Raw genomic sequence first — 12,790 nt, forward strand, 5'->3', positions numbered from 1 at the left:
TATTATTTTTATCGTGGAGTACATTTATGTTTCTCTTCTGTAGCTTTATAAAATATTTACTGTGCTGTAGAATTTTATACCATTCTGTATTTACTGTACTTTTGGCTTTGCGATACGGCTTAGTCATATACTTTTGCTTACTGTACAATTATTTCCGTATGGGTTTTGTAGGCAGCACGGTGAATGACTGGTTAGCACATCCGCCTCAGTTCTGAGAACTCTGGTTCAAATCCGGCTCCGCCTGTGTGGAGTTTGAATGTTCTCCCCGTGCCTGCGTGGGCCGGTTTCCTCCCACATCCCAAAAACATTCATGATAGGTAAATTGGTGACTATATTGCCCATAGGTGTGAGTGTGAAGAGTTTATATATGTGCCCTGCGATTGGCTGGCGACCAGTTCAGGGTGTACCCCGCCTCTCGCCCGAAGATAGCTGGAATAGGCTCCAGCACACGCGCGGCCCAAGTGAGGCTAAGCAGTACAGAATGAGTTTTTGTACACTTCAAATGCACAGTACAGGAACTGTGCATATAAATGTTGCATATAAAGAGCCTGGTTGTCTGCTCGTTAGTGCTTAATTAGTGATGTGACAAGATAAAAAAAAAAACCCCCCATCTACACAGGAGTCAGTATTTCACATTCTTATACCTCCATGCCTTCTGCTGTAAAAATCCTCTACACAGTAGGCAGTATTTCATATTCTTATACCTTTATTAATCACATGGTTTCCATGCACTCTGCTGTAAAAACAATCCAATTTGAGGATTGGGCAGTTTTATTAGGATTTTAAAAACCCATTAGCCCTGCAAAATTCTAATGACGATAGAATTGGCAGTACAAATAACCACAACAGCGTTTCTACTAAAGGTATGTCAATTCTTCACAAAACAGCTGGGCAAGTTATTGGTCCTTAGTTTAAAAAAAAGACACCAGTACCTTATACTTTTATTCAACAGTCTTGAAAATATCTGTTCATTGCGTGTTTAGGGACTTTTGATATAACCGTCCTTACAGTAAAAAAAAAAAAAAGTTAAAAAAAACCAAAAAAAACAGTACCTTATACTTGTATTCACCAGTCTTGAACATGATCTTTTCATTGTGTGTGTTTAGGGACTTTTGATATAACCGATCTATTCACCCTTTGGCCACAAACAAAATTTGGGTAACAAGTTCATGTTGGTGTTTTTGCTACACCACCACCAGAGTTCACTTGCATGCTCCTGACCCTGCTATACAGTGGTTGCCCTCATGACCTCCTCATGGTTGGCGGTAAGGTTGTTGGGTCTTAGCCTGTTCAGGATTCGCAGAACAGTATTGCCAACATAAAGAGTAAGGCAAGACCTTAAACGTCGCCTCGGTTCCTGTCCGTTCTGTGTGACCTCTCTGGTGTTTTCCTCACCACCAGCACCTTTGCTGTCACAACTGGTCAAGTCTTTCTTTTTCTCATAATTCAGCACTTTCCACTTCTGGTTCATTGTATGCCAGCGCCTTATGATCCGGTAAACAGCCGGTCCTTGTTGGATTAGAAGTCCTGTGCGTAAAGAACAAATGGTAGGGGTTCAGCAAAGAGGGTTAAATACTGTTTCTTGGTTATCTGGAACTACTTAAAAAAGGTTTAAACTGAAAAAAGGTTACAATGAAATTCAGTGCATCAAATTCTGAAATACAGTACATAAAAGACAGTAGTACATAAAGAATTCACAAACATGCACATGAATATTGATTTTTTTTAAATGTGCAGGTGTGGCTAAAGCTCATGAAAGTTTGCAGCAGCCTTTATTAACTATAAAATGTATGACTATACTCATTTTGGACAGGAACTCTAGCTACAAAGAAACAATTAACACTGAATGGCTTATACTGAAGAGTAACAAATCTGATGGCAACAGCTGTCTTGACGGGCAAAACTTCATGTCCATCAAGTGTTGCACTATCAAAGCATAACCTTCATTTAATTGAAAACATCATACATAAAACCAATTGCAATCATACATGGTCATATCTAAACCAGGGAGGAAAATGTTTCATAACAAAATCTGTTGGTGTCATACCTATGCAAACGAAATCCATGAAGATGTACAGGCCATATAATATCTTAAAGATATAATCCTGGTGCTGGAATTCTGCGTAGGGGCTGACAATTGACCACATAAGCCAACCAAAACTGGCTGTGAGGAACAGAGTGCCCAGGATGATGGCTGAAATCTGTATCTTTTCAATCAAGTTCAGCGAGATAGATTGCCACTGCAGAAAAAGACAAGACACACATATTAAGGGGTGTATATCACTATTCAATTGCTTTTGGTGTTCTTATCAGAATCACTCAGTCATCATTAAAATGGGCATACCAATAAAATGGTATGCTCCACAAACTCCTGTTGACTTGTGTGTGTAATGAGTAAATCATACCGAACATTTTTTACATGGTTTTATTTTCCACAAATATTTGATTTAATGAGTAATTTGATCATGTGTATTCTATTTTCATCATATTGAACAGAATCCAGGATATGCCCTAACTACTCCTGCATTCGGCAAACCAGTCAAAGCACTTCCGCCTTGCTCGGTGAATGGAGAAGGCGACAGTTTCACAGCACCCATAGGAACTTTAAATGTCTACAATGTCTTTTTCAAACACAAGAGGTCACCATAGAGCTACCAAAGATCACAGTGGACGTTTGGGCTTCTTCAGTGTTTATACGTATGTAGGCCTGTCACGATAATTACTATATCGCCTTATCATTCGATAAATAAAATGTGCCGACGACTAAGTTTTTCCGGACTCAATAAATTGTCATTGTTGTGGTGAACAAGCATGTGAGCCGACGAGAGTTGAACGGCTGTGTGACTAGCCGCTAGTGGGCTCATGGAACCCCGGCGAACCGCTACACACTTGCCGGTGTTAGCTCGCTCCAATACTGCACAGCTTTGCTCCATGTACAACGTGTAGATGAACACAACAGAGACACTTAAGGGAAAGTTAACATTTTTGTGTTCGCTAGCCCGGCCACGAGCTAACAAAGCTAGCCTGCGAGTTAAGGAGCTAAACGGCTTGCTCCACCGCGGCTAAATCGTTTTAAACGTTAGTGCCTCTCCGAGTTGTGTTAGTTCCCAATTAAAACAAACACGAGAACGTTACCTGTCTATTAAGCATAACCTGAGTGGCACACATTATTCAGCCAGTAGTCAACGTGTATTTGACAGGTGAATGGCTTGCCTTCAGCAGACCAACCACACAGTAGCCGGGTTTACATGGGGACTTTTTTTGTCATTCCGATTGAATTCTGATTCAAGAGCTTTGGTCTACTTATATGTGACGTGATTGATTCCCATCAGGTGCATACATGATGTGCACAAGATTTAATCGGACCAATCGTGTGGCACGCACACATCGTCTTGAACCTCACGTCAATTATTAAGATGGAGGCCCGTCGTCTACTACGCACAGTAGTTGGGATTGTTTTTATACATTTATTTAAAAAAATGCTTGATAAAAATAACTTAGTAGTTAAAAACAAGATCGCCGTTGCATACAAGCTCTGTCGGGAGCCATCATATTTACGCCGCGCGCAAAGCATGAGGTCACTGCACATTTACATCGAGACGAGGCATGCGCAGACAGAGCTTTTCCCGACTATTCTGAATGACATCTACATGGCGAAAATTTACTTCTGATCTGTTTGGCAAAAGGAATATCCACCCCTGCGAAACCAAATGAAAGTCCATTCGGATTCGGCCTGTTTTATTACGATTGAGGTGTTTGTATGGAGCATTTTTATTCAAGCATTCACAGGAAGTCAGCTATTCTGTGTTCCGCGTTCGTCACGTGACCTTCCGCATGTAGCAGATTTATGCATATGTGCCTGAAACTGTTGTCCAACCCTAGCCGTATTCCTGGTAAAGGGTATTGTGGCCAGGACACTTTGTCGTATGTTGTGGCCGGGAAATATTTATGGGACATATGGTTACATTCTTCACATTGTTGGCACTCCACAAACAAACTGTGGACGCAATCAGTTTGAACATTAAATATCTTTGTAGTGTATTCAATTAAATTTAGGTTGAACATGATTTGCAAACCATTGTATTCTGTTTTTATTTATGTTTAACACAACATCCCAACTTCATTGGAATTGGGGTTGTATTAAAATAAGGCAATAATACAATTCTTGCCACCCTACCCCATAGCCCAAACATATGAAAACGGTAGATTGTTGTCAGGTGTACTAAACAGACAGTACTTGGCAAATTCCTACAGGTTCTTTGATTCTGTCAGCCTCTTGACAGCCTCCCTCCCAGTTTTCTTTTTGTGTTTTCATAAATTTTGGAGGGATATCAAGTTCTTAGTGTCTTTACTATGTTCCATGGTACATTTGATGCCGTGGAAATTCTTTTGTACCCTTTTCCTGACTGAAATATTTTAACAATTATCCCTCTGATGCTGTGGAAGCTCTGTGCAGACCAGGGCTTGTGCTGGAAGAGGTGACTACAAAAATGCCAGGAAAAGCCTACTGGAACACCTCAACTTCATTTGGGGTTAATCAGACGTACAGTACTTAGTGGCATGTATGTGCTGACTCCCATGGAACATGGTTTTGAATGTGAATGGTTAATTCTGAACACAGCCAGATCCTCAGTTACAAGAGGGTGTGCACATTTATTTATCTTTTTGAATTTAGTTGTACAGGTTATGTGTATGTCACATTAATAGTGGAATAAATGTTAAAATGATTTTTCTTCTCATTTTTTATATCACAAAAGCCTGGCATTTCAACAGGGGTGTGTAGACTTTTTTATCCACTGTAGATACGTTACATATGTACCTAACTGGGCTTATGCCTTAATTCATGTGAAATACGAAACGCCTTTAAAACAATGTCCTCCTGTTGTCTCATTAGCCAGGCCTCACTCGTCATTCTTTGTCCATTTCAACCAGTTTGGTTGCCTTTTATACTCACCCATGTCTCATCCCTTATCATCAAGTAGTCTGTTTTTTTTTGTTTTTGTTTTGTTTTTTTCCACAATTTAAAACAGACACCAGATTGTGGAAAACAAGTGAGTGCCCTTAACTTAAAAGAAAATGAAAGCGTTTTGACCTCTCTCTATGCAACAGTGAGCTCTGTGCATGTGGCACAGTCACGTAAGGGCCGCATCTCAGGAGCTATATCTTTGACCAGCATAGCTACCAAGTCATTTGTTAATCCATTAGCCCCACTGATTTTTAACAGTGGGGTTCACATGGTCACATTTTCAGAAAGAGACAACTGAAGAGGTACACAGTTGATTTGCATTTGATGGGTTGACAAGCATTTCAGAGCTCCAACAATGTGTATACAAACACTAAAATGTTTTTTTTTTTCATTTAAACCCCTTTATGACAAATTTTTCGGGGGGTAGAGGGGTGACCAATCATAAAAGATTGGAAACGTTATGGTACCTGCAGTGGGTTCTTGGTGCAAATGGAAAATACCCGGTACTTGAAGCGGCAGAGCTCACAGCGCCAGGAGCCCGTTTCCCCGATCCAGCGGATAAGGCAAGACTGGTGAGAGAAGCGGACAGAACCATCACAGCGGCAGGGGCTCAACAGCTCTCCCTGCAGATCACAAAAAGCACCTACATGAAGTCGGAGATAAGGTGCACATGCATTCTTATGTTCCATGATCTGTGTTAAGTCTACCATGAAGTAAATCATTGGTTAATTAATCGACATTGATGCACACATTTGGTGCACAGCTATGTTAGAAATGGAAGAAGTGTTCCAACAAAAGTTGGGAGCATGCAATTGTCCAAAATATTGGCTCCTTAGTTTCAGTGAAAGGAACTCAGAAGGATTGCGCATACCAAGAGCTTCTGGACAATTCATTGGTCCCAACTTTGTGGGAATAGTTTGGGGGTGGCCCCTCCCTGTTCCAACACTGCACAAAAAAGCAAGGTCCATAAAGACACGGATGACAAGAGTCTGGTGTGGAAGAACTTGACTGCCCTGCAGAATCCTGACACCAACCTGATTGAAACACCTTTGGGATTAATTAGAGTGCGGACTGAGAGCCAGGCCTTCTCATCCAACATCAATGTGTGACCTCACAAATGCGCTTCTGGAAGAATGGTCAAAAATTCCCGACACACACTCCTGAACCTTGTGGAAAGCCTTTTCAGAAGAGTTCAAGCTGCTATAGCTGTGAAAGGAGGACCAATGTCATATTAAACCCTATTGATTAAGAAGGGGATGTCACTTCAGTTCATATGTGAGTCAAGACAGGTGAGTGAATACTTTTGGCAATACAGTATATCTATCTATCATCCATCCATCCCTCTAAATTCGAGAGTTCATCATTTGCGTTTTCTTTTAATATAGTCTTTTAAAAAATTACTAAACTCAAAGATGCAGCTATATGCAACTGTTCCCATACCTCAATTGATAGTGCCTTGAAAAAGCATTCCTATACCTTGAACTTGTTCACATTTTGTGACCTTACCATCACAAACTTGAATGTATTTCATTGAGATTTTAGATAGACCAACACAAAATAGCAAACAATTGTTAAGTGGAATGAAAATTATACTGTTCTCCAAATTATAGGCAAATTTAAATATGAAGAGTGTATTTGTATTCAGCCCACTTTCTCTGATCACTTTCTCAATCCGTTACAATCAATTGTCTTCAAAAGTCACCTAATTAGTAAATTAGGTCCACCTGTTGGTAATTTACTTAGTATAAATACACCTGTTTTGTAATGGCCTCAGTGTTTTGTTAGAGAACAACAGCATCATGATGATGAGGGAACACAGTAGACAGATCAGGGATAAAGTTGGAGAAGCTGAAAGCTGGGTTAGGTTATAGATAGTGGTGGGCAAGTGAAGCCTCATGAAGCAATTGTGCCGAAAAAGATTCAAAGCTTCAAGGCTTCAGTGACGGTGACATCTGGTGGACAACTGAAGCCATAGCAACCTCGAAAGAGCACGACTGAAGCACTGGCACTGTTTCCCATGACTGCAATCAAAGTTCAGAAAAGTCTGTATGGCCATTCTAGTGTTTTGTTGATTCATACCAAATCATGATTATATCGTCATTACAATAAAATATGCAGATGCTCTCCCCCATACTCTTAAAACACAATCCAGATGAACCCAAAGAATAAATGAAACGCCATGAGCCAATGACACACTGAAAAACTATGAGCCAATGAAAAGCTTAGAAACATTTTGAAGGAATGAAGCGTGAAGCGAAACAGAACATCATTGGTCACGTGACACTGGTGTTTTGGTAAAAGCTCCGACACAGCGTCTCGAATCACTCCGCTTCAGGTTCAGGAAAAGGTGACACAAGCTCCAAAGCCTCGCTATCATTTGCCCATCAGTAGTTAAAAGAAAAAATATCCCAAGCTTTGAATAGCTCAAGGAGCACCACTCACTCAAGCTATCATCCAAAAATGGGAAAAAGTTTGGCACAATGGCCGTCACCTAAACTGACATCGAGCTTCTGGTCAGAGAAGCAGCCAAGAGGCCCATGGTCACTCTGGAGGAGCTGCTCAGGTGGGAGAATATGTTCAAAGGGCAACAAATGTTGTGCACTCCATAAATCTGGCCTCTATGGAAGCGTGACAAGAAGAAAGCCATTGTTTAAAGAAAAGCATAAAAAATTAATTGCAGTTTGTGACGCAGAGGACCCTGCATGCACAGAGAAGGTGCCTTGTTCGGATGAGACCAAAGTCGACTTTGTTGGCCTTAATGCAAAGAGTTGTTTGGTGGAAAACTAACACTGCTCATGACCCTGAACACACCATCCCCACTGTGAAACAAGGTTGGTGCAACATCCTGCTATGGGGATGCTTTTCTTCAGCAGGGAAAGGGAAGCTGGTAAGAGTTGATGGGAAGTAACCAAAAGGCATAGCCTGATGTCCTTAAAGGCAAGCGTCATATAGTAGTTTGATCTTACCAATAGCCTGCAATGCAAAGTTTTTCAGAATGTCTTTGGTGCTTAAAGCCGAAAAGATGATTCAATCTTGCTACTGTATCCCTGGTCTTTAGCTCCAGCTGCTACCTCTACCTTACAATTTCCAGAGAAGGTCTGGATTTGCTTACCCAACTGACCAGTAAGGAGCTACAAAATTGTATTGCGTGGCCATGCTACTGTTCCTTATAGTTTAAATCTGGGCTTGTTCAGTTGAACACAAAGCTGATATACTTGCAGGAATTAGGCCAAGACTTAATTATGTTGTATGAATGGCAACTGGTGGGTGTTGGGTTAACAGGTTCATCTACTTCTGCCAGCTATAGTTTCATTTCATTATTCTGCCAGTCACTATATACATTGTAATTCGTAGTAAATAAATTTTCGAACCAATTGTGAACTTTGCCTAATTCTCCACCTTTTTTTCATTGCACTAACCTTATAGGATACATTTGTGTATTTATTCCTGTTCCGAGGAAATAAATGCAAATGTGTTCTGTGTCATTCAGGATTTGAGGTGAAGTTTTCAAATGGAACCCGCCAAGTAGGCCGACATAGGATAAACTCAAAAGAATTATGCATTGAAGTGTACCTTGTCTGGGCCCTGGAAGCAGATCCGGCACTGCGGGGTGCGCAGTCCACTTTCTGTAAGACTTTCGAGGGAGGCATCGTCCTCCTGCTGCAGGTGCTTAACTTTATCGCCTGCAGGCCCCCGGTGAGCTTTCTGCTCATCCTCCTCCTCTCCCCGACGAGAGCGAGTGAGCTGCGGCCAAGAACAGCCTCCGATGACCCCCCTCATGCTGGAGCCTGGAGCTCGGTCTCAGGATCACGAGCAGTCAATAGGGGAGAAACCCTTATGGGTAGCATTCTCTTCGCTTCTTTAAAAAAAAAAACAATAATAATATTAATAATAAAATAACTGCGTAGATCCGCAAATCAGCTTTAGTCTCTGAGTGTGGCGCTTAATTATCATCGATGGCATAACTATAACCCGCTTTGAAACGCCACAAACCATCCACTTTCAATAACCTGCGTCTGTCCGTGGTGCTGTTGTTGCGACGTGGATGTGACGATGGCAATTTCACAGAAGGGGAACAAAGATGACGTGTGTGTTCGTCGTCTTTAATTGCGGTGACATGCATGTCGTCATAAAGGACAATCGCATCTTTTATTTTTATTGGATATTCATGCAGACAAAGCAGACAAAGACTGATATTTCACAAAAGAAGTTTTTACACCTTGATGTGAACTTTACCCTAATAGAAAAACGCCGAATTTCAGTGGGAGTGAGTAAAAGTAGCCATGCAGTTTTTGTCACCAGGCGTATAAGTGGAGGCTATCCCAGTTGATTTCGGACCCAAGACTAGTCGCCTTTCAATCACAGTGCACATCCAGACAAATAAGCATTCACACTAGTGTAAACCCGTTGGGCAATTTCACTTCACCGAGTGTGTATGTTTTTGCATTGTAAGAGGAAACCAATGTCAGTGTTGTACCTGAACGAATTCAATGAACGAAAGTTTGAACCTGGTCCTCAAAACTGTGAGGCAGACGTGCTAACAAGTCTCCACCGTGCCGCCCCATCAGCAACCGTGCCGCCCCATCAGCAACATATTGAGAAAAAAAAACAAAAAAGAACTGAACTAATTAATTTTAAGAATGGTGAATTGAACTTTGAAATAGTTTACATACAAAATGAACTTGCAAACTTCACACTGTTGCTCCAAAGGAGATTTAAATCCAGGTCTCCTGATGGTGAACCTGACATCCTAACGACTTTCCAATGTGCTAACCACTACGTCATCGTGCTGCCAGAGTGAAAGTGAAATCCTTACGATAATGGGTTGCAAATATACCCTGAAGAGCCTGCGTTTGTCTGGCGACCATTCCAGGGTGTTACTCAACTCTTGCCCATTAACAGCTGGGATAGGCTCCAGCTCAGCCACAATCCCGACCGAATAAGTGCACAGAAAATTGATGTTTTTTTTTTTTTTTGGGTTGTCTTAATTTCTCTCTAAATAAAACAATTGACAAAATTCAAGCATATGTAAGAGGTGGGTATCTGTGAAGATATATTTGTACAATTTGGTGCTGATCCAAATGAAGGCCTGCGCTCTAGTAAATATATAAACGTGTTGGTGTTGGTTGTGTTTATTAATTTCAATATATTTTCTGGACATTTTATATGCAACCCAGGTGGGTATTTTTTTCCTCTTTTTTCTGTGACTGTTGAGAAGCCCAGGTGACTTTGGCAAAAGGCAGACTACACACTCAACTGGTCACTAGTGAGTCACAGGGTACATAGAGATGGACCATTCCCACTTACATTCACAAAATCATTGAGTGGGTGACTGAACTCACACTAACTCTACGAAAGTCAGGCAAGTGAGCCAATATCCCGTAGAACTGACGGATCACATCCAAACTTATGTTAATTAGTAGTTAGTACACAAAACAGTGACAGCTGTTTTAGTCTGATTTTCCTTTTCCTTAGATATCAGTAAGAATGAGCGTACAGATTTTTCAAGGCATTAAATGATAGAATGGACACAGTGTAAGAGAAAATGTTGCAAAACAGGGGCAATATTAAGAACTGTATGTTCTTCCGAAATTGATGAAGATAACAAAAAGTGGTCAGGGAAGCTGCAAAGAAAGCTGCAAAGAGGCCAAGAGCAACAAAGGAGCTGTAGGAATTTTTGGCCAACTTGCCAGTAGGGTAAAGTAGCAACTCTTTCTTAAAAGAAAAACATCAAAGCCTGCAAAATTGTTTTGCAAAAGCCTATTTGGTGTCTCCCAAAAGTATGTGGGAAAATGTACTCTGGTCTGATTTCGAAGGTTGAACTTCTTGGCCATATATCCAAATATATATTTTGTGCGAAAACACCACCAGAAAACCAAAAACAGTCCTGGGGCTGCTGTCCTTCAGCTGGAAATGGTGTTTTAGTCATGGCAGTCGAAGTTTTTACTAGAAAGCTTAAAAGGAATTTTACCTTTCAGCATGACAACAATTTAAAGTGCAAAAAGCGCAAAAAAAAACCAAACAAAAAAAACCTTGCTAGCTCATGAGCCTGTGTTAACGCCTTTACGGTATGGAAGAGCCCTTTGAGGACCCGTGGGATATATTCCAGCCACTGCAGGCTTTAAGCGGTTAACTTTCATGGCTCAAACACATAGGGATTAGGGGTGGAACAGTTCACAAAATCCATGGTTCGGTTCGTACACTATCTGATTTGTGGTCGCGGTTTTCCATTCGGTATACGTTGACTGTTAGAAAAATCAATGACTGAGGTCTTGTGTAATTTGGTTAAAATTGAAAGAATGAGCCAGTCAGACATTTGACTGATCACTGTGACAGTCTGAGGTTAGAAGTAGGTGAGATTCTGGCTGGAAGAGGAGACATCACTAGTTCCAACATGCTTTTCATTTACATGGCAGAGGAAGGTATCTTTAACAAATGCTAAAAACAAATAGGGGGACATCTGCAAATCAGGTTTTCATCTCCCATTCTAATGTACTGGGCAGCTACAGTCAGAAAACCTTCAGTATTCCTGGAGGTCTGTTTGGTAGATGCCCTGTTTGACTCTGTTTAAAAGCTGCGGTGAGTAAAAGGACTATTTTCCTGACAAGTGCAAATCCAACGAAGCGCTTGGCATAACTAGGAGAGAAGGCAAGCTAGACCTAGTTTCTGGTAATTTTGTGGACTGGCATACCCCCAGCTCATTTAAAAGTGAGATACGTCTGCCTTAGTCTGGGCGTGTTCACAGAAGACTTCAATCCTGTCCAATTGAAGTGGGTTCTGTCATTCCCTTTAAAAGCGGGGCAATAGTCTCGCATGGTGACGTCTCTATATATGTGGAACAGGACGCAACAATCTGTGTGTGGCTGGAGTATTGTCACTGCTTTTGGCCGATGTGGCAACAGGAACGTGATCAAATAAAGTATGAGCTAGTGATAACCAAGGCTCCAGCACGCCCGCGACCCAAGTGAGGAGAAGTGGTTCAGAAGATGGATGGATGGATGGATAACCACAGGCCACTTAAATATATCCTGGGACCTCATTGTATCCTATCCCCACTCACATCATTCGTGTGAACACCCCACCACCCCATAGCTGCGTGATTTAAAAATATTATAATGATGATAATAATCTGCTATTGGGTGCCGACCGCGGCACGGTGGAACGACTGGTTAGAGCGTCAGCCTCACAGTTCTGAGGACCGGGGTTCAATCCCCGGCCCCGCCTGTGTGAAGTTTGCATGTTCTCCCCGTGCCTGGGTAAGTTTTCTCTTTTCTCACACATCCCAAAAACATGCGTGGTAGGTTGATTGAATACTGTAAATTGCCCATAGGTGTGAATGTGAGTGCGAATGGTTGTTTGTTTCTATGTGTCCTGCGATTGGCTGGCGACCGGTTCAGGGTGTACCTTGCCTTCCGCCCGAAGATAGCTGGGATAGACTCCAGCACGTCCCCGACCCTTATGAGGATAAGCGGTAAAGAAAATGGATGGATGGATGGATTTTGAGACACATTCTTATAAAAGTAGTACATCACAACATACAGAAAGACAGATCAAATTAAACTAACTCTGGTTAGTTATCCCTTATCTTAGATTGACAAGGTATTGCTGTCTCATAGAATTTAAATAAAATTTACAAATGTCTCCACAACTGACCGCTTGCAACGCCACTTTGCTTCATCTGCATTCAGTGGTTGGCGCCTAAAATAGGTAAATTAGTGCTACTTTCTGCTCAGAAGTGTACACTACTTCACCTTACTATATCCATTGAACTGGGTAGTGTGTAGGACTACTCGATTAAGACACAATTTGTAGGTTTACTCTTGT

At 41.5% G+C, this 12,790-nt stretch overlaps 1 protein-coding gene across 1 annotated transcript; it reads right to left on the bottom strand.

Moving 5' to 3' along the window:
* Positions 1-770: 770 nt before the first annotated feature.
* On the bottom strand, positions 771-9,021 carry LOC133409311 (E3 ubiquitin-protein ligase MARCHF9-like). Its single transcript, XM_061689143.1, has 4 exons — positions 8,540-9,021; positions 5,434-5,589; positions 2,048-2,240; positions 771-1,527 (listed from the first exon to the last, which is right to left on the bottom strand). The coding sequence occupies exons 1-4, from the start codon at positions 8,744-8,746 to the stop codon at positions 1,226-1,228; spliced, it is 858 nt and encodes a 285-aa protein (XP_061545127.1). The 5' UTR covers positions 8,747-9,021; the 3' UTR covers positions 771-1,225.
* Positions 9,022-12,790: the final 3,769 nt, after the last annotated feature.

Source organism: Phycodurus eques, chromosome 10 (genome assembly GCF_024500275.1).
Source record: "Phycodurus eques isolate BA_2022a chromosome 10, UOR_Pequ_1.1, whole genome shotgun sequence".
Classification (NCBI taxonomy): Eukaryota; Metazoa; Chordata; class Actinopteri; order Syngnathiformes; family Syngnathidae; genus Phycodurus; species Phycodurus eques.

What these genes read in the sequence shown, in the direction of transcription:
- LOC133409311 (XM_061689143.1), bottom strand. Translation starts at nt 8,746, where the DNA reads ATGAGGGGGGTCATCGGAGGCTGTTCTTGGCCGCAGCTCACTCGCTCT. An exon ending in GCTTCCAGGGCCCAGACAAG is followed by an intron (nt 5,590 to 8,539) that starts GTACACTTCAAT and finishes TGTGATCTGCAG; the next exon opens with GGAGAGCTGTTGAGCCCCTG. An exon ending in GCACCAAGAACCCACTGCAG is followed by an intron (nt 2,241 to 5,433) that starts GTACCATAACGT and finishes CTTTTTCTGCAG; the next exon opens with TGGCAATCTATCTCGCTGAA.